Source organism: Centruroides sculpturatus, unplaced genomic scaffold (genome assembly GCF_000671375.1).
Source record: "Centruroides sculpturatus isolate CEXI.00-Female unplaced genomic scaffold, Cexi_2.0 scaffold1578, whole genome shotgun sequence".
Taxonomy (NCBI): domain Eukaryota; kingdom Metazoa; phylum Arthropoda; class Arachnida; order Scorpiones; family Buthidae; genus Centruroides; species Centruroides sculpturatus.
The window spans coordinates 1-26,720 of NW_019385767.1; the positions used below are offsets into that span (position 1 = coordinate 1).

The 26,720-nt window shown below is 32.2% G+C and overlaps 2 protein-coding genes across 2 annotated transcripts; one reads left to right on the forward strand and one right to left on the reverse strand.

Moving 5' to 3' along the window:
- The first annotated feature begins 1,048 nt into the window (after positions 1-1,048).
- On the forward strand, positions 1,049-23,425 carry LOC111641925 (ganglioside-induced differentiation-associated protein 1-like). The gene is made up of 3 exons (XM_023388174.1): positions 1,049-1,236; positions 2,780-2,980; positions 22,630-23,425. The coding sequence occupies exons 1-3, from the start codon at positions 1,122-1,124 to the stop codon at positions 22,947-22,949; spliced, it is 636 nt and encodes a 211-aa protein (XP_023243942.1). The 5' UTR covers positions 1,049-1,121; the 3' UTR covers positions 22,950-23,425.
- On the reverse strand, positions 23,413-25,187 carry LOC111641924 (FIT family protein CG10671-like). The gene has a single exon (XM_023388173.1). The coding sequence runs from the start codon at positions 24,529-24,531 to the stop codon at positions 23,545-23,547; it is 987 nt and encodes a 328-aa protein (XP_023243941.1). The 5' UTR covers positions 24,532-25,187; the 3' UTR covers positions 23,413-23,544.
- Between the last annotated feature and the right edge of the window lie 1,533 nt (positions 25,188-26,720).

The window sequence follows — 26,720 nt, forward strand, 5'->3', positions numbered from 1 at the left end:
TCCCACTTACAATTTGTGGACCATCCCACCCTGTGAAACTCTACTATAAACTAAAACAATCTCTTTCTGTTCCCTTTATTTTAATGGTGCACTAACCTCACTTCATCATACTGGTTCCAAAAGGTTTCTATTACCCTTACTGTAACCAAGATCAAGGTTTCCAATTTTCTTAATATTAACTCAACATTGTGTTGTGTATACTGGGGATGTTTTTCCCAACACTATGTAGCAGGCCATCATGTTCACTGTAAGTTCAAAAATTTTTACATCTATGTTAAACGTTCCCTTTTGTAAATCATTTTAAATTTAATTATTATTGTAGCTTATATCTGTTAATCAATAATCACCATCTGTATTTTATCTAATGTCACAACTCCTGCATTTCTCACAATCCATGTAAGTTTCCTAATGTTTTCCTAAAAAGTCTTTCTAAAGTTTGTCCTCTGTCTTCTAAAGTTTGGTGTAATAAGTCTAGAGGAAAAGAAAATGTCATCTTAGAGCTTGTATATTTGAACATAAGACTAGATAAGAAGCATATTGCATAAGTTAACATTTTAGTTATATAACCTTTAAAATGTTTTAAACTAATTACTTAACTTGATTAAGAACAATTTAAAATAGAATAAAAGTACACATACACTTTAATTAGATGTTTAATTATGTTTTTAATTTCCATCTTAAAATATAAAAGGATTTTTTTTACAATAATTTATAATATTGTTTGTTTGAATATTTGGTTTATCAAACCTATCCATACAGTACATAATGTGTTAGGTACCATCAGATAATCATTGTATTAATTTATTTTCCTTTTTACTTGTAACAACATGTCAAGTTAGTATCCTTCATGATCTAATTCAGCTGTCAAATAAAACTTTGACTTTTTTATCACAATAAATCTACAGGGAATTCTTATATTTTATAGTGTTATATCTATTGAGTATTTATTAACATAATAATTTTATTATAAAATATTTTAATTTGTTACTACAAATTTGATTTTAATGTTGTACATTCAATATAATTAATGAATTATATTTTTTCTGAAATAATTTAATATAGGAAATACGCCACGATTAACGCCTGAAAGAGGCACTGAAAGTGCTCAAAAAGTGAAAGAAATGAGAGAACTTTTAGATTCTATTCCAATTGAATTAATCTCAAATGGGTGTATCATAAATCAAGACTTTACTTCAGACATGAAGCTGTCATTCAGTGATAGAAAAGCATGGATCTGTAAGTTCAAGAATGATTTTATTTAAATAATATAAATTTTTAATCTTTTTGAATAAATATAATAAAAAAGTTAAACTATATAGTTCTTACTAGAGATGGGCGAATACTACTAGAAGGTATTTTAGATTCAAAATCTCAAACATTACATTGATTTCCAAATTTATTTTTACTATTAAATTAAATTAACTCAAAAATTTTAAATATTTGAATAATTAGTAAGTATCCTTTATTAACATGTGCACGATAATTGCATTACAGACCATACTTATCATTATAAATGTTTTTAAAAACATTTTGAAATTCAAACAAATAAATTTTAATTTTTTTGTGTTGTGATATCCCTTAGTATCCACCAATGTGCACAGTGTAGAAGTGTGCTCTTCTGCACCTCTGAATTTCAAAGAAAAACAACTTACTAAAATATTGAAATAAGTAATTTATGTAATATTTATTATTTAGTTATATAAGATAATTAAGTTAAATAAGTTCACTAGGTTTTGGGATGTGAGATCTGGTTAATATTTGAATTTGAGTAAAGTGATATTTGCCTATCTCTAGTTCTTATAACTGCAATTAAGAGCAAGAAAAGCAAGAAAATCCATCATTTGCATAGATGACAAGTTAGGCAATGGAGGAAATAAGAATTTTCCTCCATTGTTTTTAATTAGTATTTCTTTTGGTACTTTTTCTAATAAGAGCTGGCTTAAATAAACATAGTAAGAAAGTATATATTTTCTGTTTTTTGAGGTCCCCAGAACGAATTAATCAAATTCCCATAGAAACCTATGGTAAATTGATAATTGGTTAACGAACAATTTGGATAGCAAACAAAGTCTTGGAATGGATTATGTTTGTTAACCGATCATCCACTGCATATTTTTATTGTGTGTACGCTACCACCTGGGAATTTTTTTAACATTAATGTTATTGGATACAACAGCATTTGTAATGGATGACATATTAGTTCAAATAAAATAGTGATCATTCTGTGAAAGGGGAAGGGAATCTCTAGTATATAAAAGGACAAGTGGGGGAGATGGTCTTTACGTCCTTGTAATTAATGGCCATTGATGCAGATAAATGAAACTTTGTACAAGTAATGCATTACTTGATCAATAATTTTGGGTAAAAGCATATAACATTAACACAATTCATGAAAATTCCATGTTTTCCACAAACCCTGGATTAATCAATATTTTGTACTATTGGGGTTTAGATTAATAAGATTCTACTGTATTAGTTATTTAATCAAATCAAAAAATCAAAAGTAAACAGAATTTATCAATTATTTGGCTGTCATTCTGTTCTATAGATGTATCCTTTTCATGTGTTATGTTAGTGAATGAATAATGAGATTAGATCAGTGTAGCTTTATATAAATATATATATGAAACCAGTTTCTTACTGTTGTCATTTTTGAATGGCTTGCAAAAGATATTAAGAAAATTTGTTGCATTTTTAAGTTATTAATAAATGTTTTTTAATATTTAGAACATTGACTACATTTAACATATAAATTTTATTTTATCATTTTTCTATTTAGCAAGGTTACCAGAGTCAAAAGAATTATTAGATAAATATGCTAATGAATATCCTGAACTTAGAGACCAATATTTGGCAAAGAAGAGAGAGAATCAAACTAAATTGGAACAAGCACAAAATGTTTATCAAGTTAAAAAAGCTTTAGATGATTTAGAAAGTTTATTAAATAAAGTTGAAGATGAACTTGCTTCACATAAAAATGGTAATCCAAAAACTTTTTTAATATTAGCAATTTATTATTGTTATAATAAATCCATATTTTCCATAGTGAGAAAATTATTTTAATAACATGATAGCAATAACATAGTGCTTTATATAATTAGCTGACACTTTCTCTATATAACAATTATTCAGTTTTGCTTTAAGTCCTGAAAGGTTGATTCACATTATGATGTCATTTTATGGCAGTAAGTTCAGTGTTCATCCATTGTTAGAAAATGTGAGGAACCAACTTAGCCTTTGTGTTTCTGTGGCAATTAAGTTAAGATCTGTTGGTGTGGTTTTCCAGACCACAAAGGCTGGAAAACCACACCAACAGATGAAATGGTCAATAGAAATGAATGAGTTTATCATCCGTACTTACTACACCATCACAAGACTCGAAACAAACATGACAACATACAGATAACAACTATATCCTCACCTCACTGTCACCAAACAAAGGGTTGTTGATTGAAAAGAACAAATATACACAACAACCTTATCCCACAAACAACATATTGCTGATCAAATACATCAATAGACAGAAACATTTAACATTAATGAAGATCACATAACCTATCAGGATAATCCAGCAACAAGCATTGATAATAGTGCCCACACAACAACTACTAATGATACTACACACACTTCCTCATCCACCATTGATAACAGACATAGATTTAGTTAATACACTCAATAAATATACAAGTACAGATCCCACACAAAGACCACGAATATCAAAAATCAACAAGTCTAAGGTAGTAGGAAAAACACTAAATTATGTAAACACTCACCTACTACCAGACTACATCCATACATGGGATCCATGGGCGTCCTGCAACAGTGTTTTATAAGGAATAATCAGCAGAAAAAACAATAACGATAACAAGAATGTTACAGAGGAATACAGGTTGGGCGTGCCACATTACAGATCGCAAACAGCACTAACATATGAACAGGTAATAATGTAAATACAGTGTGCAGATTAATAATGTTACAGAAATTACATGTTGAGAGCTGTCTGACAAATCGTAGACAATACAAACATAATAACAGATTAACAATAGTGCAATAGTTACATGGGGAGTGCTATGTGACAACGACAGATAGCACAAACGTATTAATAGGTAACAAACATAAAAACAGTATGTAGAATAATATTGGTAAAAAGTAGTTGCATGTTGACTGCTATTTGGCAAATCGCAGATAGAACAAACAAAAACAGTATGCAGATTAACAGTGTGTAAACTAGATACAGGGTGAGTGCTAGGTGCCAGAATACAGGTAGCCCAAGCAAATTAACAGGTTACAAATGTATATACAGTTGACATTACCAGGGTTACACCAAAAGGATAGACAGTGATTTTTATTAATGCGTGGCATTAACATTGTAGTTCAGTAGATTTGCATGACTATGAGGGAACAGTCACTAAGTGTTTCTCATCCTCTCTGTAAGCACTTTAATGCTCTGCAGGTAATTGTTCAGATGATTGTACTGTACATGTCTTTCTCACATATTAGGGCTTGTAGAGGACATGGCCAGTTATGGTTGTTACAAAGTGCAGCCTCAATGAGTCTATCTCTGTTGCTGTCGAAGAGTGGACAAGTCAAACAACAGGTGAAGGTAGTCTTGCTTGGTGTTCGTGTTGCACCTGCAGATCTTGCTGTCCCGTAGCCGGAACCAGTGGAGGTAAGTGTTGAAGTTCCCATGGCCAGTGATAACTTGAGTCAGGGCAAAGTTGGGAACAAGATGCCTGCAATTCAGCCTGACAGAGATGTCTGGAATGAAGCCATGAGTGGGATGGCCTGTAGTGCAGTTGTTCCAGTCTTCTTGCCAAGTTTCCAAAAGTTGGTTACAGATCCATTTATGGATAGTGGAAGGCAGTATCTTACTGTAAGAACAAGGAAGGGACGAGACCACAGCTCTTCTATATAGGAGTTTGGAATTTTCTTCTCGATACTGTTGGTAATGAGGTCTTGGTAGATTTTGTCAGAAAAGTTTGGAAGGGTTTTGTGCTGAATTTTATCTTTCCAATTAGAGAGGTTGATTGTGTTCTTCAGATTCCAAGACCACATAGCTGCTCTAATTTTAAGGTATAGAGGGCAGATTATGACCAGAAGGGCCAAGGTGGGTGCAGTGTGATAGGCCCTGGCAGTTTGCAATGCTGCAATTCTCTGGACTTTGTTAAATTTTTTGATATTTGCTTGCTTGAAGGTGGCCTTTCCCAGGATAGAGACAGCATAAAGTATAATGGGCTCTATGGCACCCAAATCTAATATATAATTGAGATGGGTTGATAATAATAATAATAATAATAATAATAATAATCAGCGCAGAGCCCAAACGGTTAGGAGTTGAAAGTTGAAATTTTGTACACATTTAGGGTACGTCACGAAAACGCGCACTAAGAAGGATTTTTTGAAATTCCCCCCCGGGGGAGAGATACAGGATTAAGGCTTCGACAATGGAAGTGTTAAGTAACAATGGAAGTGTCAACAATGGAAGTACTAAGTAACAATGGAAGTGTCAACAATGGAAGTACTAAGTAACAATGGAAGTGTAAGAGAAAGCGACATGCAAGACGCAGATGCAGTTTTTTTCGTNTCTAAAAATTTTCTAATTAGTCTGGAAACAACGGGACCCAATTCTTGCATTCTGTGAAAACGGGTAAGGTTTACTGTAATGTAATAATCTTTATCTTAGTTATCGTTACTTTTGCCCGAGCAACGCCGGGCCCACCTGCTAGTATATATATATTTGATAGCAGTATATCTGATCCCCCAGTTTAGATATCAGATAGCAGTATATCTGATCCCCATTGGCTGCTATACTAATCAGTTTGTTGGAGACTACTGTTGCCTTTTTGCAAATGTTGTCAATGTGCTTTGTCCAGGGTTACCCCAAGATACATTAACTCCTTCGTCCTAGAGATTCTTGTATTGTTGATTTTAATGGTTGGGCCTTTTTGAAGGCTAAAAATGATGTAAAAACATCATTATTAGCCTTCAAAAATGGTTGGGCAATTAGCATGCTTTGGAAAAATGATGTACTTACACTTGATGTAATTTATAGGCAGTTTACTATCAGTGCTCCATTTGTAGACTGTGTCCATTATTACATTGCATAGGAGGGCCATCATGTCATTGGTGTACCCTTGCACCAAGAAGCCCGGAATCCTGTTGCAGATGTTCAGAAGGTCATTGTGAACTAGAGTCCAGAGGGTCGGGCCGGCTATAGACCCCTGAAAGCAATCCTTGGCTGTTTAATGAGTGTAGGAGAGATTGTTTGTATAAAAGCCTCTATACGTTCTATATGTGTCTATGTTCAAGAAATCTACTCATGATGTTAAAAATGTTATTAGGGCAGTGATATTCACGGAATTGATGCAGGATTTCCAGCCACCATAAGTTATGAAACGCTCCTTGGAAATTAGAACAGTGTGTTTACCATCTTTCTTGGCTTTTTCTATATTATCAATGATCGAGGCCAAGGCTGTGGTAGTTGACCTACCAAGAACAAATCCATGTTGGTTGATATTGATATAGTTTTTCTTCATAAGGTGGTTGGTGATAAGTCTGTCCAGGATTTTACCCATGATTGGCAGAAGGGAAATGGGTCTGTAATCACTGGGGCTGGTGGGTGGTTGTTCATTGTTTTTTAGTATAAGTTTGACTGAGGCAGACTTCCATTCATCAGGGAAGTACCCAATCTGAAGGCACCGATTATATAGTACTACAAAGAATGTTGGAAGTGCTTCGAAGGTTTCCTTTTTAAAGGCTTTGGAGACTTCACTGTAAGTGAAAGGAGGATCGTCGCATGTGTTTGGGGCGAATCTAAAATGGTCCCGGTTTTCTTTATGCACACTATTGTCATCAGTTTGGTTATCGGTAGGAAATTGGTGGTCAAAGATGGTTTTTATTGTATCACTGAGCTCCCTCAGTTAGAGTACCATCTGATTTGTGGATTGGCAAGGGAATTCCCGTTTTACACTATTTTTTGAAGGCAACATAGTAGGGTTCAGTCCAGGGTTTATCGAATCGTCTGCAGAACTCCCTCCAGGCTTTATGTCTCTTTTGGCTAATTAAGGTTTTGTAGTTATTAAACTTGTTGATATAGGCAGCGCGAAGGGTGTTGCAAAGGTCACTATCGTGTTGCTTCTGGTATGCCTTTCTTAACTTTCTAACCTCTCTCCTTACAGTTGTGAGCTTGCTGTCCCACCATGGTACTGAAGTTCTGGCTTTTGTTTGGTGGGAGGTATTAAGATAGCAGGTTTTTATGCAATTGTTTAGGTGGGTGATGCACTTATCAATGTCTTTTTGGTCCATCTCTGTTAAATGCTCCTGGAATATTGAAAAGCTTGTAAGTTGCTCACGAAAGGTGTTCCAGTTAGTTTTGGTTACATAATTGTCGGTGTGAACAGATTTGCCTGTTAGGTTTAAAGTACTTTTAATATATCTATGATCACTGGCACTAGGATAGTCTTGTGTGCTACAATATACAATAAGGTTGGTCATGTTGCTATTTGAAAGCACCACGTTAACCCAGCTGTCACCTTTATTGCTGTGATAGGTTGACAAGGGGCTAGTATTGTTAGATAAAAGTTGATTTGTGGAGGCAATTTCGAGAAGGGCATGGCTCCTTGGGTCTTCTATATCACTGTGCCATACTGGTGACTTAGCATTGGCATCCTCTCCTATTAGCCATGGGCGACCATTGGTCCAGGAGCTGATTCTTTCCAGTTCCTCCAACAGAGGTACAATGTCCCAGAATGGAGAACAATATATTGACGTAAGAAAAACTGGATTGGTGCTGTTATTATGTATAGCAATGGTAGTGGCGTACATAGAACTGAGGTTGGGAAGGAATTGAGTGTCCACGTTTGGGTTGCAGATGAAGATACCAGTCTTTGGTTTAGCAGTGTATCCACGTGGAAGGAAGGTAGTCCATTTGCCAAAATATGGAAAGTAGTCTTTATAAAGGTATGGTTCTTGTACCATTATAACATCTATCTTCCAATCTTCTGCTGTTTTAAGCAGGAGGGAAGTTGGAACCTTGGCCCTTTGAAGATTGATTTGGAGTATGTTTATCTTTATGTTGTATGGTTGCTGTGTGTTACTTTGATTTCCTCTATTGGCCATAGTTAGTTTTTTGAATCATTGATACCTTTGTTCGGACAGTAATTGAGCAGCCTGCATCAAATACGTTGTGATCTGTTATGAATGTATAGCCTTCTTCTGCAGATTTATTCTCTGTTTCGCAATTTATGCAGCAGGGTGGTCTATCTAGTCAATTACAGTCTGCGTATTTATGCTGCTTTGTGTAGTGACTGCATGTGAGATATTCTATACAGCTTTTGGTGTAATGGCCATATCCGCAGCAGTTATAACATCTTATTAGGGGAATGTAGTCATCGGTCTTTACATTGGCCCATGATAATGATGTGTTTCAAACCTACAATTGCTCTTCTGATGTTTGGGGTGATTGCGATGACCATGATGACCATGTGCCTACAATTTTCTTCCATCTGACTTCTATTGAAAACAGTACTTACTCGACATACACATAGAAAATCTTTTTTGTCAATTACTTGCAGTTCTTTGTTTTGTTCATATATATAGGGGAGAATATCTTCACTTTCAACTGCATTTGGCACATTTAACAGGATAACTCTGGGGAGCCTGCCCATAGATGTTGAGCATCTGATTTTGTCTTTAACATGTGCAATATTTTTTATGGCATTCATAAGGACCGCCCTCTCTTTCTGACTGCCAACTTGGATGCAAAATCCATTGTTTCTCACGTCCTTTATTGCCTTGACTCTGATTCGGAGTTTTTGAGGTTCGATATCTGTTTTGCTTTGGGAGTCCATGTCTTCTTTCGTGTAGACTAGGACAGCATGGCTGCCAAAAGTACCCTCTCTTTGCAGTTTTCTGTTTAATGACTTATCGACCACTCTAGTAGCTGAGCTTGGTTGAATTGGTCTATTACTTTTGGTAATAGTGGCATAGGTTGGTTGGATCCCCTGTCCATTACTAAATACTAGTGGGGGGCTGGGTTTTGTTCTGAGTTCCCTATGAATTCCGTATATTTGGCTGACACAGCTATGTAGCTGTGAAACTCTTTCCCGGATCTCCTTACACTTCTCTATCTTTAAATTTGACTGGTAAGTTTCAGATACCAAGTCAAGTATTTTCCATAGGTGAAAACTTGCCTCTTTCAGTATTTTCTATTGGCCCAAGAACAACAGCTGGGCCACTTTGTGAGTCTTGTGTGTTGTTAAGTTCAGCTTGAGATTGCACATTGTTTGATTCTATTATTCAAGAATAGGTAGTAATCCACATGCAATTGATGTCAAGCAATCACTTGAGTGGACAAATGTACTGACAGGTACAGCAATGTCCCGACAAGGGACGAAAATATTCTTGCCTTCGTGATGTCTTTTTGACCTTTTCGTCTTTTACGCCGTCACTTCTCCCCTTGCTCCACTCTCTCCCTCCTTCTCGTATCCCCCACAACCTCTCATAATTTATTATCTTAACGGTTCTGAAATGTAACACGCCTAAAGCCCACCTAGATGTGCTGGTGTTAAATAAATATACACCAATAATATTTAAAACTTACTATTATATTGTCCAAAAACTTAATAACACGACTGTTATCCCCAAAGAGTAAAATATTACATTTAAATTCGATAAAGTGATGAAAATTATTAAAAAGCATCGTTAAAATAATCAATTCCGTTATACTATGAATTAAGTTAAATCTATTTTTACAATTAATTCCTTAACCGTCAAAATAAAAGTTATAGTTGCAAGGATTAATAGCCATTACATCTGTTAAAAAATTCGCTAAAGAACGTTAGAAGACCGTTAAAGTCCATTATAACCGTCCAAAATTTAAAATTTCCCAATTAATCTCTACTGTAAAACCTTAAACCCTTATAATTCAATTAATATTAAATGCTACCCCCTTTTAGGACCTTATTGCCTAAGCTAACTTTTAACTAATCCCTGGTGCCGCTCCCAGAGATTAAACCCCCAATAGAATTTTACAAAATTAAAAATTAATTAATTATTTCCCAATTAGCATACTGTAACAATATATATGTCAAACGAACCAGAATCCAGAGTAAGTTACAATAGAATCGTCAAAGATGTATTGCAATTAATACTTACGGTACAATCCCAAAAATTCCACAGAGCACAATTTAACACATCCTTCCTCCTCAAGTGCCTCTCACAGACAGATACACACAAAACACTTCTATCATAAGCCTGTTTGGAAGAGAAGAATAGAAACACAAATCAATTATATTAGATAGCAATTAGGTAGGTAGGCTGACACAATACACTAAAAACAACATAACACCCAAATTAAAGAATCAACTTAAAAACATTTTCAAAAAAATCAAAACACACACATTACAGAATACATTGATACACTAAAACAAAAACTTGCAGCCAAAGTATGTACACTCAAACAATACAAAACATGTTTGCTACGAAAACAACAAAATAAATTAGTTACAAACAATGAAAAACTCTGTTTTAGTACTAATTTGTCTGTAAAAAACACTGATCCACAGCACAGTGGCACACCAACAGAATAACAACTCATAACTTATTAGTCTTCTCATTAGTCTTCCAGTGCTGTCACACACAATGCTGATGCAGGGTGGATCAACATTGTGTGACAACACAATTTTTGGTATAAAAAGTTTAGCTAGTTCCTGGTGCAGTGATGTAAATAGGTGTTTACATCATTGCACGAGGAACTAGCTAAACATCTAACACACATCATCATCAATCCATAAGACATGCCAAAATTTCTTACTCAGGGCATCACCTACATGAAACCTAAAAACAAAACACCACAGACCCATGCAATACAGACCAATTACATGTCTTCCTACTATAAATTATTGACATGCTTACGGCAAACAAAATATATGAACATGTTGAAGAACACAACATTCTTACAGAACAACAAAAAAGTTGCTGTAGAAATCACAGAGGATGCAAATATCAGTCATTCTACAGTAAGCACACAAACAACACAGAATCATACATAGACTATAGAAAAGCATTCGACAGTGTTCCACACAGTTGGCTGCTACATATTCTACACTTGTACAAAATACATCCATCACTCATTGCATTCTTCCAAAACACCATGCAGCACTGGAGAACAACACTACATCTCAGGGTTAGTAACACTTCCATACAAACAAACCAAATATTCATTAGGCAAGGAACTTTTCAAGGAGACTCACTAGTCCTCTCTGGTTCTGCCAAGCCCTGAACCCATTATCCATCATGTTAAACAACATGCAATATGGCTACAATATCAGACATGAAAAAAACAACACAGTTTACGCTGTCACATCTCATGTACATGGACGACATAAAACTTGGTGAAGTTGTTTTTGTGTGGATGCATAAACTCCTACAAATCACACATTCATACACCAAGGACATACAAATGGAGTTAAATGCAAAACACTTCACATAAAAAAAGGAGTACCAAAGAAAGAAGATTTTGCACTTGGAAATGGAGATGTCATTGAATCCATGAAATAGTTCTACAAGTAATTAGGATTCCAATAGGCCAAACCAACAGAACATACACAAATAAAGCAAAGATTAAGTAACCTGATGCAGACATTGGGTACAGTCGAACACGTTCATTTTCATTAAAATTTGTGTTACTGGACTTTAAAGGTTCTTGACTGTGTACAGCACCTATTATTTTTTTGTACTACTGGTAGGCAATTAGCAGAGACAGGGTTCCAGAGTCTGGCTATTGTATATGTGCACCTTCATATACAGAACATACATGAAAATAATAGAGTTCCTAGGTAATCACTAACTTTATCAACTATTATTTACATTTTACAGCATTTTGATTCAAGATATTGATATTGATATTTCAGTATTTATAAAAAGCAGTTTACAATGAAAGTTATATTCAGCAGTATTGTTTGTCTAATACAGGGATGTCCAATTTGCAGCCCACTGTACCTTAATTTTTTAGGTAAATTTTCATTTATTTTGATAAAGGATGTTGTAAAAATTATTCTCGTTTCACTGGATACACTTTGATGTTATAATGACATAATTGGTGCTAGAAAATTGTTTTATCTAGAATACTGTTGTGAACTATTCTTTTAGTACAGTAATACCTCAACTTACACAAACTTGGAGTTACGCGATTTTCAAATCTCGTCGATTCATCTTTTGTTTGAGCGCCATACAACAACTTTCGATTACTCATTCCCCCCACACTATTGTTCGGCTTACATGTTCGGATGTATCGTGAGGAATTGACGCATAGCTATAATTTATTTTGTGTTATTTATTTCTGTGTTTGTTATATCTACGGAGACTTGAGAGACTCTATGTGGTGATTTCTTGTAAGCGTGAACGAATCAAAAGACGAGATAAGATTAATGAGAACATTTATTAGCTTACATACATCCAACTTGGATTTTACACAAAGTGCGAAATTATACACTGACTTACACGGTTATAGCTCGGTCCCACCTATCGCGTAAGTTTGGGGTATTACTATATATCTTTTGATCTAATCTCTCATCTGTCCAATAATACTTAAAACCATCAGGTACCAGTACATCAAGAAGATAACTTTGAAACAGAAGTATGGCATAAAGTAGTTTGCTTCTCTCCTTGAGCTGGTTTCCAGTCTTCATTTTGATGTGTAAATATCTGTGCGCAGTTCATTTTTAATTCATTTTTGAATGGATGTTGTCTCCTTGCAGTGCATGTTGAACAACTGCATGTCATTCTCTGGATTGTTCCACTGTTTGTCTTCCCATTTATTCCATATCTCTATTCGTAACTTTTTTGTCAAACAACAATGCCATTAATCAGAGTTTATTTGTATTTCTATCATGAAAGTTTCATTTTTACATAAAACTTTCAAAGGCTTATAAGCTAAACACTAAATTTTCCACTAAATAAACCATTTTTGGAAAATGCTTGGGAAGTGGATTCTATTATTTGGACAAGGAGCTATTTGTGTTTAAGACTACGTGCTCACTAGGTCTCATATGAATGTCTGAGCCTCTCCTTTTAAGTGACAGCTTAACTAGTTACTTTTGCTATCCAGACACGAAACTGATAAGACTATCAGCACCTGCATTAATTAATAAGTAAAACTGGTGGCAATAATTTGAAGTAGCAAAAAGAATTGAAAATTAGAAACAGTTGGCAATATTTTTAAATTTTCCAGAGCAACCCCTGGATAACATTGACATTGTAATCATAGTGACTAATGATAAGGTTAAAAACATGCTGGTCATGATGTGGCTTGCCATTTTGATTTGTGTGCCTTCAAGAAAGCTGGAAGTAGTGATTTTGTATTAAACAATGCAAAATAGTTACTATTGAATTCACAGTTAATATAAAATATAGATTACACAGTAATCTATATTTTATATTATTAAACTGAACTCATTAACATTGAAATTCCTAATCTCATTCCTGTGATCACAAATCTACTCTACATTAACAGACTTCACATCAACTGATAAATAATAGGGTTTGACTGTATATATAACAATTTTGTCATCATGAACATTAGTCAAATGCAACATGATCATGATTTACATAAAGATTACATTCCTGAAGCAACCACAAATAAGATGTCAGCAAAAAGAAAGCATATGACTTACCTAGAAGCACCAAAATTGAAGGAAGGGTAATAAAGTTGGAAGCATAGCAGCACTTGAAAGAAAAAGAAGAGAAAAGAATAAAAGTACAAAAGAAATTCAGTGTAAAGGGGGTTAGCTGGTTGTTCTTGAAACTGAATGCAGCTATATTAGAACTAGAAGGTATGGATCCAAATGTTAAATGGTTCATGAAAGTGGAACACCAACTGAATAAATTTCATGATACTATCATAAAATTTATGAAGAAAAATAAACCAGCAATGAGTTGTTCAACTTTTCCGGTAGCATTTAAATTTNCCTTCCTCATTCACACATCTCCAAGTACATGAAAATATTTCATTTCCACTCAAAACTAAAATATGAATAAAGGTTTATGGCTTTGTGAAACTTCTTTTCTGAGTTTATGCCGTTGAAATAAATAAATAATAAAAAAACTAAAACATTTGTTGGTTTTGTTTACACCTTTATTGGGATGCAGGTTGGACACTCCTGTTCTACAGGTTGATTTTGTTATATCTCAATCACTCTTTCTACTTTAATAGCTAATTTATATTTCATCAACTAACAAAAATATTTGTGAATCATTCTTACATAATAGAAAGGCGTTGACCAAACAAGCTATCATTGCACGAATATATATTATATATCTATCCATAGTGACATCTTTTAAAAATATTAGAATGTTCACTCAAATGGTAGGATTTTGTATTCAGTGAGATAGTTTATGATTTTTACATATTACTTTCCAAATACAGTAGTTTCAAAAAATCTATTTATTTCACAAGTGAATTTTAATTTTATACAGTATGGATGTGATGTTGAACTAGTTGGCAAGTCATATTCTGGTCAAATATTTAATAGGTTCTGGATAGTTCAGTAATAGTATAAAAATGATATGAATCACTTTTCTAAGGCTTAAGTATTGTCCAAGAAGTTTTGTAACACAATGTTTTTTAATATTAAATAATTACTAACATGAAGTTATATAATTATGTAAACAAGTATGAATTATTTAACTTTAAAAAAAATTTGAATATGTTCCCAAGACTAAAGTTAAATTTTTGGCTATATAACTAAAAGCAAACATATTAATAAGTATGTTATTAAGGCAGTAAAATTGTTAACTACCAGATGATGAGTATTCATAGAATATAATCTCAAAGTAACAAGATATATTTGCTAAATAATTTCTGCTAATTTATATTTCCAATAATTTGTTCAATTACTTTTATTCTTTATTTTAAATGAAAGAACAGGAAAAACTAATTATAATTTATTTATTTATTGTTATGCAATTAGGTCAACAGTCTCTCAAATAATTTTCTAAACAACATATTATAAAACAGGTTGCTGACCTAATTACATAATAATAAATTTATAATAATTATTCATTAAATTTTCACTTACAACCAGCATTTTTGTTCTTTCATTAAAATGAAGAGTAACAATAAAATTCAGGATAATGTATACTGTTTTGTTAAATATTGTCTTATTTTAGAGTTTAATAATAGAGTTGACTAATGAATAATCTCAATAAAAAGATAAAATATAATTTTAAAATTCCATTTAATTATATCAGTCTACATCTTTTTGTAGAAAAACTCGCCACCAGAGATCAAGCTTTTTACTTGTAGAGGCAATTGATAAATATATATAAATGTAATATTTAATTAAATGATGAAAGACTTTTCAAGTCAATATTTTATTTATTTCTTACCATAACTACAGTTAATTTGTTTGCTTTTGTTTACTTTCTAATATACATTTTGAAAGACAGCAGTTTGGTTTAAGATCACTTTTGCTAGTCTGATCTCATAATTATGAAAAGATCTGTTTAATTGAATCGTAGAAAATTGCTCCTAAGTTGTTTTTGTTTGATACTCTGCAGAAAAAAAATTTACCATATTTATAAAATAAAAATTATAATTGTTAATATTCTAATTAAATGATGATGCTATTAAAATTCACACCAAAAGAAATTCAAAATTCTAAGTATAGTATACAAATATAAGAAGTATTTTTGATCTTTTTTTTAAAGACAACGTATTTAAATTAAATGAATAATATAAAAAATTAAAGACTAGCACAGTAGAAGCTTTGTATTTTTGCAATCATTTTTCAAATTTGTGAAGTTAAAAATTTACTTATTTGTGGAAGTGTTAATAAAAATAATGAAACAAAGCTTGAAACATTATTTGTGTATTCTTTATCTTTAAATCTATTGTCACATATTGCAGTACAATGTATATATGGTAGTTTCTTAATAATAGCATCTTGCACTTTTACAGATAAATATGTACTATGTTTTAGAGTAGCATACCTATTATGAACAGATTTTAGTTGATTTGTAAGGACAAAAGAAAAACTAAGCTAAGAGTTCTAGCTAAACAAAAAGAATTGTGTAATAAAATAGCATAATGCTTTCATCAAAAATGAAAACACAACAGTAGGTATTAAATTTCTTGTGATAATTATCACAAGAAACATCAAGGAAAAAGAAGAGAGAAATTGAAAGAAATTTTGCTATTGAACTTTTAATATTTTTCCTTTCATTATTTGCAGAATGTAACCCTTTAAGTAGGAAGTTTCTACTGTATTATTTTTGTTTGGTTTTGGCAGCATTAATGGAATGAATTTTGTAGTTTGTATAGCTAAATATTATTTAACAATAATTTGCTCATATATTCAGTCAATAACAAATTTTTATTGAGCTACAAGAAAGTTCATTTTTTCTTATTACTGCTATATTATATTATTTCATAAGACGTACTTTAATAAAGAAAAAAACAAACTCCATTTTTCCTTGTTAGTCTAACAACAATAATAAAACTAGCATAAACCAATTGTATATTATTATTATAAAAAAATTTAACTAATAACTCATATATTTTAAATTTGTTCATTTAAAACTGAAGAAAATAATAGTCTTATTTTTAATTTACTTATATAAATGTTTAAATTATAATTTGAAATTTTAGCATGATACAGATTTTATGAAAATATCATTATAAATTGAATATTAATATTCAAAAGTTTGTTGTAGTGTAGCATTAAAATTAAAATATTTATCTTGAGTATAATTTATTTCATTGTAAATTTCCTAAATAATGGCTAACTTCTATAGTAACTAAATTAAACCTAAAATTATTTTATTGCCTAAGAATAGGTTAAAGAAAGTGTAAGTTTTTGAGCAGTTTCCAAGTAATTTTGTTTGTTAAGATTATACTCTCTTGCCTTTGTTTTCACCAAAGTTTATATTCCTGTAAAAATTAATAAAAACTGATTGCCAAATTGATGAAACAATTAAAATATAATTTTTTAATTCTTTGAACTTCTATTTTCATATTTTTATAATTTGAATTTTTAATTAAATAATTTAATTTTTGATGAGCAAAGTTATTCATTTATATAATAAAGTGAATATAAAATTTGTTAAACTTAAATAAGTAAATTTTGAAAATTTATTAATAAAATGTTAAGTCTAAAAATATAGATTTATGTTAAACCATGATGCAGGCATATAGTCACAACAATGTTAAACCAGTTAATCACATTGAGGTGTATAATTGTGATGCCAGAGAGATCTGTCTCTCTTTTATATCTTTTCCCTTGTCAGAAGCATTGGCATCTGACCAAATTTAGTCATCTTGATGTGGTTCCTAACAATTGCCCAATCTAATATTTTAAACTATACTTTCTTACATAAGTAATGATGTCAGATGTACCATAGTTGGAGGGAAGTTAACTTGTAGAATTATAAATTTTATCAACTTCTATCTTTTAATAGTTTATAAATTGTGATGACCAAACTGATAAAATTCATTGTTAGCAAAAATTGTAATTTATCATCAATTCAGACTGATATAAATCTTACATTAAACATACTGTGTTAAGAGTAAAAATAATAATCATCATTGCAATCTAAACTTATGAATAAATACAATTTACTATAATCAATATTGTTGTTTGGCAGCTTTTTATATAAAGCCATTATCCTGCTCAACATTGGTAATCCCTTCTTGAAAATCAATGTTCTGCATGAAATTGTTAACTGTAAGCCTATTTTCCATTATTTTAATGGAAAAAAATTTTGGAGAATGAGATTGATATAACATATATAATATATATTACTAATTATAATATTATGATATAAAATGCTCAATATATGTACGCTGCATGCTGTGCTACAACTTAACAATATGGCACATAGCAAAGACAGCAGTAGAGATGTTTCAAAAAATGGACACAAAAATTTATAATAAAAAAAAAATGAATAAATCTCAACATATTTTTAACAATTACAATGGAGAATTGATTGGCTACTGTTAGTGACATCACAAAAGTGTGTTTAGGCCTTTTGTCATATGAAGCATTAATAAGATTCCTCATCTGAAACCTGCTATATTTCAATGACAGTTGGGGCTCTTCAAAATGTCTATGTGCAATTCTAACAATTGGACCAATAGTATTTAGAATGTAACTCAAAACTTTATACATCATTTTTAATAAACAATATGCAGAAAATATAAACATTGGCTAAAAAATGTATGAAGAAATATACACACATCCCCAATTAACATTTTCCTGGTGGAGTATGTATGTACAAGTGCAAGAATTAAGCTTAGATCAGTGTTTCTCAACTGCCAGTCCTCAGAAATATATTTGACCACACTGATGATATCACAGTTTGTTATGTATAATAACTTTAGATAAGTACAACTCATAGTTCCATATAATTACCACCACATAGACCAAAATTATTGGTCCACAATAAGAAAAAGGTTGGAAAACTCTGGTTTAGATGATCAGATCATATGGGAATGTAGATTGAACACTAGTTGCTTGCAATAAATTGCTAGTTATTTAGAGCTAATATGTGTGTATCATAAGCTTTTCTTTGTATATTTTTCATTCTTACTTTTTTAATCTTGCTTTGTGCCAATTTGTGATGCAATGTATTTTTCCCCAATGAAAAGTCATCCATTGAAGTGCTTTAACATCTATCTTCTGCTAAACAAATAATTTATAACCACAAAAAAAGTTAGTTTATTCCATATTGAATTTTTACACTTTTACATTAACATATACAAAACTTAATTTTTAAGATATTCTCTCTCTCTCTCAATATCACCAAATAATGCCTATTTAATAAGCATTTTTGACTTTATAAAATAAAATAAGCCTTAAAAAACTATCTAATGAGTAAAAATAAAAAAAAATCACATTATAATAATCCATACTTCCAATAATCACTTGAAAATTTATTTGTTAATATTGCAAATTATTAAAAATGTTGATAAATAAACCTATCCTTTTATTGTACAAAATATATAGGAATTTTTCTGCAAATTCATTTTTCAGGTAGTGAATTAAACATTAAGGAATAAAACAATAAATTTAAATGGAAACATTTGAAGTATAAATTTATTTCATTATCTGCATTTTCAATTTAATATCTGAAAAATAGAATTCACAGTATATACAGTTCACAATACATATTGTTGTGTAAACACTTTTGAAATTGAAAAAGTATGCAAATATTTTGTGCTTTCTCAAAAATTCTATTGCAATAGATTCTAAGACTATTATTGTGCTGACAATATGAAGATTGAAATGATTATGTAAAGAACTGAATAATACATAACAGAGATTACATACAGGGTGGGAACGAAAGTCACTTAACACCCCTGCTGCAGAATATAGAATGTACTGTACACATTGAGCAATGTAATGTATATAACACTAACTGTTCGAGGTAGGTCAATGAAAACTTTCAGCAATTAATTTCTTGTGAAATTCTGACCCTAAATGATGTTACATGATCGCCTTTTCGTTTACAGTTTCAGAGTTGCATTCAAGATGGCAACATGTGTGTTATACACACCAGTGTTTCTGATACGAGTGAATTAACTTTGGATACATTCTTTCTCACCCTGTATATAAAATATCAACTATTTGAAATGATCTCCAAACAATAAAATGAAATCCAGCAGTTACTTTACATTTTATGAGTAACTGCTGCTATTGAGATGAACTAATTTTTTAAGAAAATATTTTGCCTACAAAAATAATACTTAAGTATTCATAAACAAGAGAAAGAGATTTAAGATGGGAATCTTCTATTATTTTCTGTATATGCTTCACAATTAGTATTTTCTGTTTAGAAAAATATTTCCAGATTACATAAGATAGTTCTGCTTAGCAATAAGATGAAAAATTGTGTGTTCAAATTTGGCCAAAAATTTCACAATTACAGTGGGTGATCGGTTAACGAACACTTTCGCGAAAGATTTTTATGTTCGGATAATGAATACCGATTGGTCTTCTCTTGTCTTTGGGCAACAATTCAAAACTTTTTGGAGTGTGGGAGACATTGACATCAACGCTCAAGCCGGTATATACCAATTGGATAGTATTTCTCTGAACTTTGAAACTCTCCCTTGTAATTCCAGCCTTTTATTTTTCTGACAAAAACAATTCTTTTATGTATTCGCAAGACTGTCAGGCAGGCACTCGTTAAGTTTTGCGTCTGTTTTTCTTTTCGAAAGCTGAGAGTATAATAGCAAAGGTAGAGAGTGGGCAGAAGATGCTTAATGTTGCTGGGCAGTATGGCATGAACAGGTCTACAGTAGGCTGCAGTTCAATCTTATTTAAGAAAGATACTGTATAATCAAGAAGACCTCAAGCAGCTAAAGGAGTAACAAAAAGCACATCTGAGAAATAAAGAACATCGAAGAGTTCATAATGGAACCTGAAAAGGATCTGACAACAGAATAATGCCAAGAAACTTGGCAAGATATGTTTTCTTCTGAAAAAGAGGATTAATGCCGATATCTGCTATTAAAGATCTTTTGAAGAAATGGGAAGATGTCAGAATAATGGTCTTAGAATGGCATCCAAACCAGGTTGAGGCTTGGGGATTTCTACAATTGCAATGCTATTAATTACTTACGAAAAATCTTGAAGAAGAGAGAAAAGCAATTGATATTAGACAGATTCTTTAACCCTTTCAAATGGAAAAAACATGACTAATAAAAACGCAAGACTGTGCATGTATGTATTTTTATTATTACATATAAATAAACGTAGTAAGAANAAAAAATCCTGAAGAAGAGAAAAAAGCAATCGATATTAGACAGATTCTTTAACCCTTTCAAATGGAAAAAACATGACTAATAAAAACGCAAGACTGTGCATGTATGTATTTTTATTATTACATATAAATAAACATAGTAAGAAAGTATATATTTTTTTTATTTTTGGCGGTCTCCAGAATGAATTAATTAAATTCCCATTAAAACCTATGGTAAATTGATAATTGGTTAACGAACAATTCGGATAGCAAACAAAGTCTTGGAACGGATTATGTTCATTAACCGATCACCCACTGTATTGTAAAACAGTATCTGCAAATTCTTTTGGAGATTTTTGGCATTACTTTATGAATGTTGTTGTTGTTGCTGCTGCTCTTTTATCTAAATTGATATATCATATTTCTTTGATTAAACCTTGGGAAAGTTTATTTTTAAAACATACATATTCCCTAGGATTTATTACCTTGCAATAGGAGAAGAGTGGGTAAAAATTGAAATAAATACTTTAATTATTCATACATTTTCCAAACTACCAAAGCCATTTGTTACTGTATTTATGAGTTACAGCTACAATTCTTGAAATAATTGCAGTTTTCATAGTTAACCCAATCAACATCTTTCAATTTGCTTATTACATTGTCATAGGAATCAGGATATGACCATCATCTTCTGGTTCAGACTCACCATTCTTTCCAAAACAGATGGAGAGTTTAAAGCAGAGTTTTCCTTCAGCTGATAAGTTCTTGGCTTAAGAACTCAATCACAACTTTCCCACTCTCAATATTTGGTAATATTTAGAATTTTATTTCAAAAAACGTTTGTGTTCCTTAGAGTAGAAAGTGCTGTCTGACTATAAACAATTTCAAGAGGTAGAATTTTAAACTCCTTACATGTCACTCAAAATTACATTAATCCTATACAGTGCAGTACTCCAACATGTTTCCCAAACTTTTCATCCTGGGGTTCTTTTTAACAGCACTTTTATTCCAAAGCTTAATCAAAGGAAATACGTTGTCAAAAAACTTAGTCATCATCTATGTATAAATGAAATATCTGTCCTATTAGAAATTACTTATATATTACATTTTCTTATTCGTTCCTCTGAAAAAACTCTTTTGCTGACACACATATGGCTCCAGCTTAGTGTTTTATTGTCAGACATCTAATTTTTATTTTTTTTAAGTTCAATATTATCAAGCTTCTATATTTGCTTCTAATCTGAGGCCTTATCACTTTTTCCCAAAAGGCCTTAGATTAGAAGCAAATATAGAAGCTTGATAACATTAAAAATTTGCTTCTTGTCGTATTAAAATTTCATCTTCAGTACAGTTCTCCAGAAAGATCCTTTTATAAATCTCTATGGTAATACCAAAAAATTAACTTCACAATAAATTATTGTTAGTTCAATAACTTAAATAAATCCCAAGCCCTTTGGAAATTTTTAAAATTTCCTTTTATTAGAAGTGATATTAAACTAATTTCTTCATACATATTTGGAATCATCAAAAAATGATTCCAAACATGTTAAAAATTTCTTAAATATAGAAATTTTTTTAAAACTATTGAATTAAGATTTAGTAAATATCTTATATAAATAGTCAAATAAATGCTTAACATTTTGTGCATGAATTTTAAGACTATTTTTCTCACTTCTGCTTTTTTAATACATGAGTTTGTAAAATTGCAGCCTTAAAAGTATTTTAACATTTTTTTTTTTATACAAAAATTACAGATTCAAAAAAGCAGTTTTATATTATACTACATATAAAATATTGAATTAAAATTCAATAATTTATTCTCTTAATATAAATATTTAAATTATCTTTTAGTATTGATTATTAACTCTATATATCGTTACCTTTCAGAAAACTCCGATTATTGGTTATGTACAGAAAAATTTACCATAGCGGATATATCGCTCTCAGTTTTATTAAATCGACTGTTGTTGCTTGGTCTATGGAAACGTTACTTCGGCGAAGACAAACGTCCAAACGTAGCTACTTACTTTAAGAAAGTACAACAAAAAGACTGCTATAAGAAAACATTTAATCACCACGGCTGCATCTTCGGTTCAATTTCCTGCGTCGGGATCCACGGAAAGTGTTTTGCCACGGTCGTCAGTATAGCCAGCGTGCTCAGCATAGCGGCCATAGCTGTTATTCTTTATCGACGCAATAAATTTTAGCATTCTTATCGTAGATTATCTACAAGTGTTGACAGCATTTACAATTTAACTGGTTGGAATATTAAAAACATAGCATATAGATTCAAAACAGTGGTAGAACTGAATCAATATTATATTTTATAGTTCTGCATAATTGAATTATGAAATATTTTAATAAAACTTTTTAGTTTTACTAAAATTATCAGATTAAATTGATTTTTTTCGTTAATTCAAATGGTAAATTTTAGAATCATGGCTATATCAACTACCCGTAAGTAGAATCTGTTTCTCGTAAGCTTTGAACATACTGATCGTTGTATTGGCTGTACAGAAAATTTAGTATAATTTTTATAAAATTGATTTGTTTTGCTTGTTGAAAAAAAATGAACGATTTTTAGCAATTCAGTTTTACCAGCAGTATAACATTCCAAACTTAGATCTGTAGATGCATTGTTATTTCATTTAAAATAATGAATAAATATCTATTTCCCAATAAACGTTGCTAATTATTTTCAACAATTCACTTTTAGTTGTGACAAAATGAGTATAAATTCCACACACCAAAACAAAGAAAAACCAAGTATAAAAACATTAAAAGTTTTCAAAAGTAATAAATTTACTGAATATCAGCAGGATTAAAGATTCTGGGAATCCTGTGAAGTTCAGAGTATTTGAACGGACCCTGTCCCGGCAAACCGGGAGAAGATTCCGCGCAATACCACACCCGATACGTAAAAAACCAGGTGACCACTGCAATTATTCCTCCCGCCACTTTTTGCACCATCGTATGAAAGTACAGGATCGTGCCTATCAACATAACGTCCCACAAAATATACAATCCAGTCATGAAGATAAACAGCGCTTTGATGAATACCGTGTATTTTTCATACGAATTCTTTAAATTACTCAATTCCCGCTCCTCCAGTTTACGCAACGGGCTGTTTTCGTCAAACTCTTCATTCCGAATGAGCTCTCCAATTCTCTCCCAACCGCGGATGCACTTTGCTTCCTCCATCAGAAATAAATTGCTGTAGACCAGAAGAAATGCGTGCCCGGAAATATCGAACCCGGTCCAACGGTGCCCGTGTCTCATGCAAGACAACCTGGTGGAGTATCTATCCGAAGTACAGTATCCGGTCCAAGTTTCGATGAAGACGAAAAGTGTCGTCCAGCAGTACCAAGCGACCGTGCTGATCAAGACGCGACTCAAATGTTTGCGAACTCTGACCGCATTGCCGCAGCAGTAAGTCCAACTGGTTAGAAAAACGAAAGTTCCCACGACGCACAGAGTCCATCCCCATCCCAACTTGACAAAATATTTATTGAATACGTTGTCCTTCCGAGCCATGTAAGATCTAGGCACTGGAATGAAATCACAAACCAAAGAACCGAACATTAAAGCACCAAAGTAAATGCTCACTTTCAAATCGGGTTTGATTAGAACTATTTTTCTACAAATGTGCATAAATAACAGAAGGGTAAATTGTTTAACCGTTGCTTGCTCCGATACGGGTTTTCTCCCCGCGCCCTGACCTCTTTTTCCTTGATAATTTTGCCATTTTAGTTTGCTAGAAACATTCGACTGTTTCTTTCCACCCGCCATGTTGATAACACAAGCGCCACCTACCGGATAAAATCAAACGATGCGTAGTTAATCGGCCATCGCATTTTATTTATTTTGCTATCAAACGAGAGCTACGCGACTTCATTCGCAATTATCGGTCGTAGTTATTATTTTTATAGCGTTATTTTAAATGTATGACATCACAATCACAATAACAATAATGTGGATAGCAATGACGCATCGGTAATGTAACTGCGTCGTTTCAAAAATGCAGTAATAAAATCTATTTTACGTAAAGTTGCAACCGCATTTGTTAGAATTGTCACTTTTTAAAATATATACTGGAATAATAAATTTTCTTAGACTTAAAACTGCTTAGACGCACGCGACTGCCGTAACTTTATTTAAACAATTTTAATAATTAAAAAATAAATAAATAAAAACAGTTTATATTAATTAATTACAGGTTTAAAATATTATTTTGTTATTACAAAATTTTCTGGCAGTCTAAGAAATTTTTCGCGGACCTGAAGGAAATTTTTGGGTCCGCGGACCCAAGGTTGAAGAACACTGATTTAGACGAGTCAAAAAAATTTTTTAAAGTTTTTCTTTGGTAAAGATAAGCTTGGCGCTTGGAAGCGGTACTCGCAAGATTTTTACCTGTATTATTCTACTTTTCGTGATATGTTTTTGTTTAGATATCAATTGTTTTTTGTTTAATAATTGTATTATTACGTCAAGACATAAGACGTAATACGTTGTATTATTACAATTATTAAACATAAGATTTAATACAAGGTATTATTACGTCTTATGACGTAATAATACCTTGTATTAAATCGTAGTCGTCGTCATTATTGTGTCATAAGACGTAATAATGATGACGACGACGACTACGTACAATTCGGTCGGCTGTCGGCGATCGGCGCTCGACGACCGCAGACCAACGTTTTCGTTACACTGTTTAGAAAAATCCTTATAAAAAGTTTTAATTGACATATCAGGCGTCATGGTAGTGACTCCCTGCCAAGTAAAAATGTCATCGACTGATTATATATATACAGCAATCAGAGTTGTCGATTTTTGGGGGTCGACTTACTCGCCCCTCAAACACCTGAAGTAATTCCGAATATCTCGTTCGAAAGAAAATTGTTTTCTTATGTAGTGTGCAAAATTTCAAGATTTTCTATAAAGCTGTTGCCGAAATAGAAGTAATTGAAATGTGCAAAAATCTCCCAAAAAAGCAGTATTTTCTTCTTTATCTGGCACTGCAAATGCTCATAGAGAAAAACTATTGGGTCTAGATAGCTCAAATTTTAAACTTAAGCCTTTCTCGTTATCAATGAGATGCTGGCAAAACTTCCTGGTCAATAGGTCAAACTTTATGGGGGTTTCCCCATAGAGCTAATTCAGTTTTACAGCTTAATTTTATAAAGATAAAATTGAATCAAACACTTAACATTCAAACTCCACAATTAAACATAAAAGCTCATTCATTTTTAACAAAAAATAAAATAAGAAACATTTCAAAATTCATAGAAAATTACAAAAAATATTTGAAAAGACATACAGTGGTGCCTCGTATCCATGGGCGTAGCGAGGGGGGAGCCTGGGTGGGCACGGCCCCTCCCAGGTAACCTGGTGCCCCCCCAGGAAATTACAGCCGTAAAAGTGTTGAGTCGATTTGTAAACACCTAAAGCTAAAATAAAAGTTTTGAATACTAAAAAAAAGGTGAACGGCTTGCTCGGTGCCCAATAATGAACAATAATTTGAAATAATTCAATTTTGTGTCAGGTTGGCCTCCACTAGGCCCCCCATAACAAAACTCTGGCTACGCCCATGCTCGTATCACATACGCCTCGAATAACGGACTTTCTGTTTGACCGTTACGTGACTCGAGCAACGGACTTGCTGCGAACAACGGACTTTTCGTTCGGCAGTTACGTGAGACGAACAATGGACTTTCTTCGAACAAGTGCGAATGATGTTTCCACTCTTTTGCCATTGCCAATGACAATCTGCTATTTTTAGGATATATTAGTATTATTAGAATGTATTATTAGTATATCTGAAGTAGAAATGTAATGTAATATATGTTGACGATTCAAATAAACGAAATGTAATTGTGTAGATGCCGAGGTGGCGGGACGAAAAGAGGTTGTAAAAAACAAACGGAGCGAGAGTAGCTCGTAGAAGTGTTTAGTGATCTTAATTAATAAAGAATTAT

Coding starts and splice junctions, on each gene's coding strand:
- LOC111641925 (XM_023388174.1), top strand. CDS start 1,122: ATGAGAGAACTTTTAGATTCTATTCCAATTGAATTAATCTCAAATGGG. Junction 1,237..2,779: donor TGATAGAAAAGCATGGATCT/GTAAGTTCAAGA, acceptor TTTTCTATTTAG/CAAGGTTACCAGAGTCAAAA. Junction 2,981..22,629: donor ACTTGCTTCACATAAAAATG/GTAATCCAAAAA, acceptor GTTACCTTTCAG/AAAACTCCGATTATTGGTTA.
- LOC111641924 (XM_023388173.1), bottom strand. CDS start 24,531: ATGGCGGGTGGAAAGAAACAGTCGAATGTTTCTAGCAAACTAAAATGG.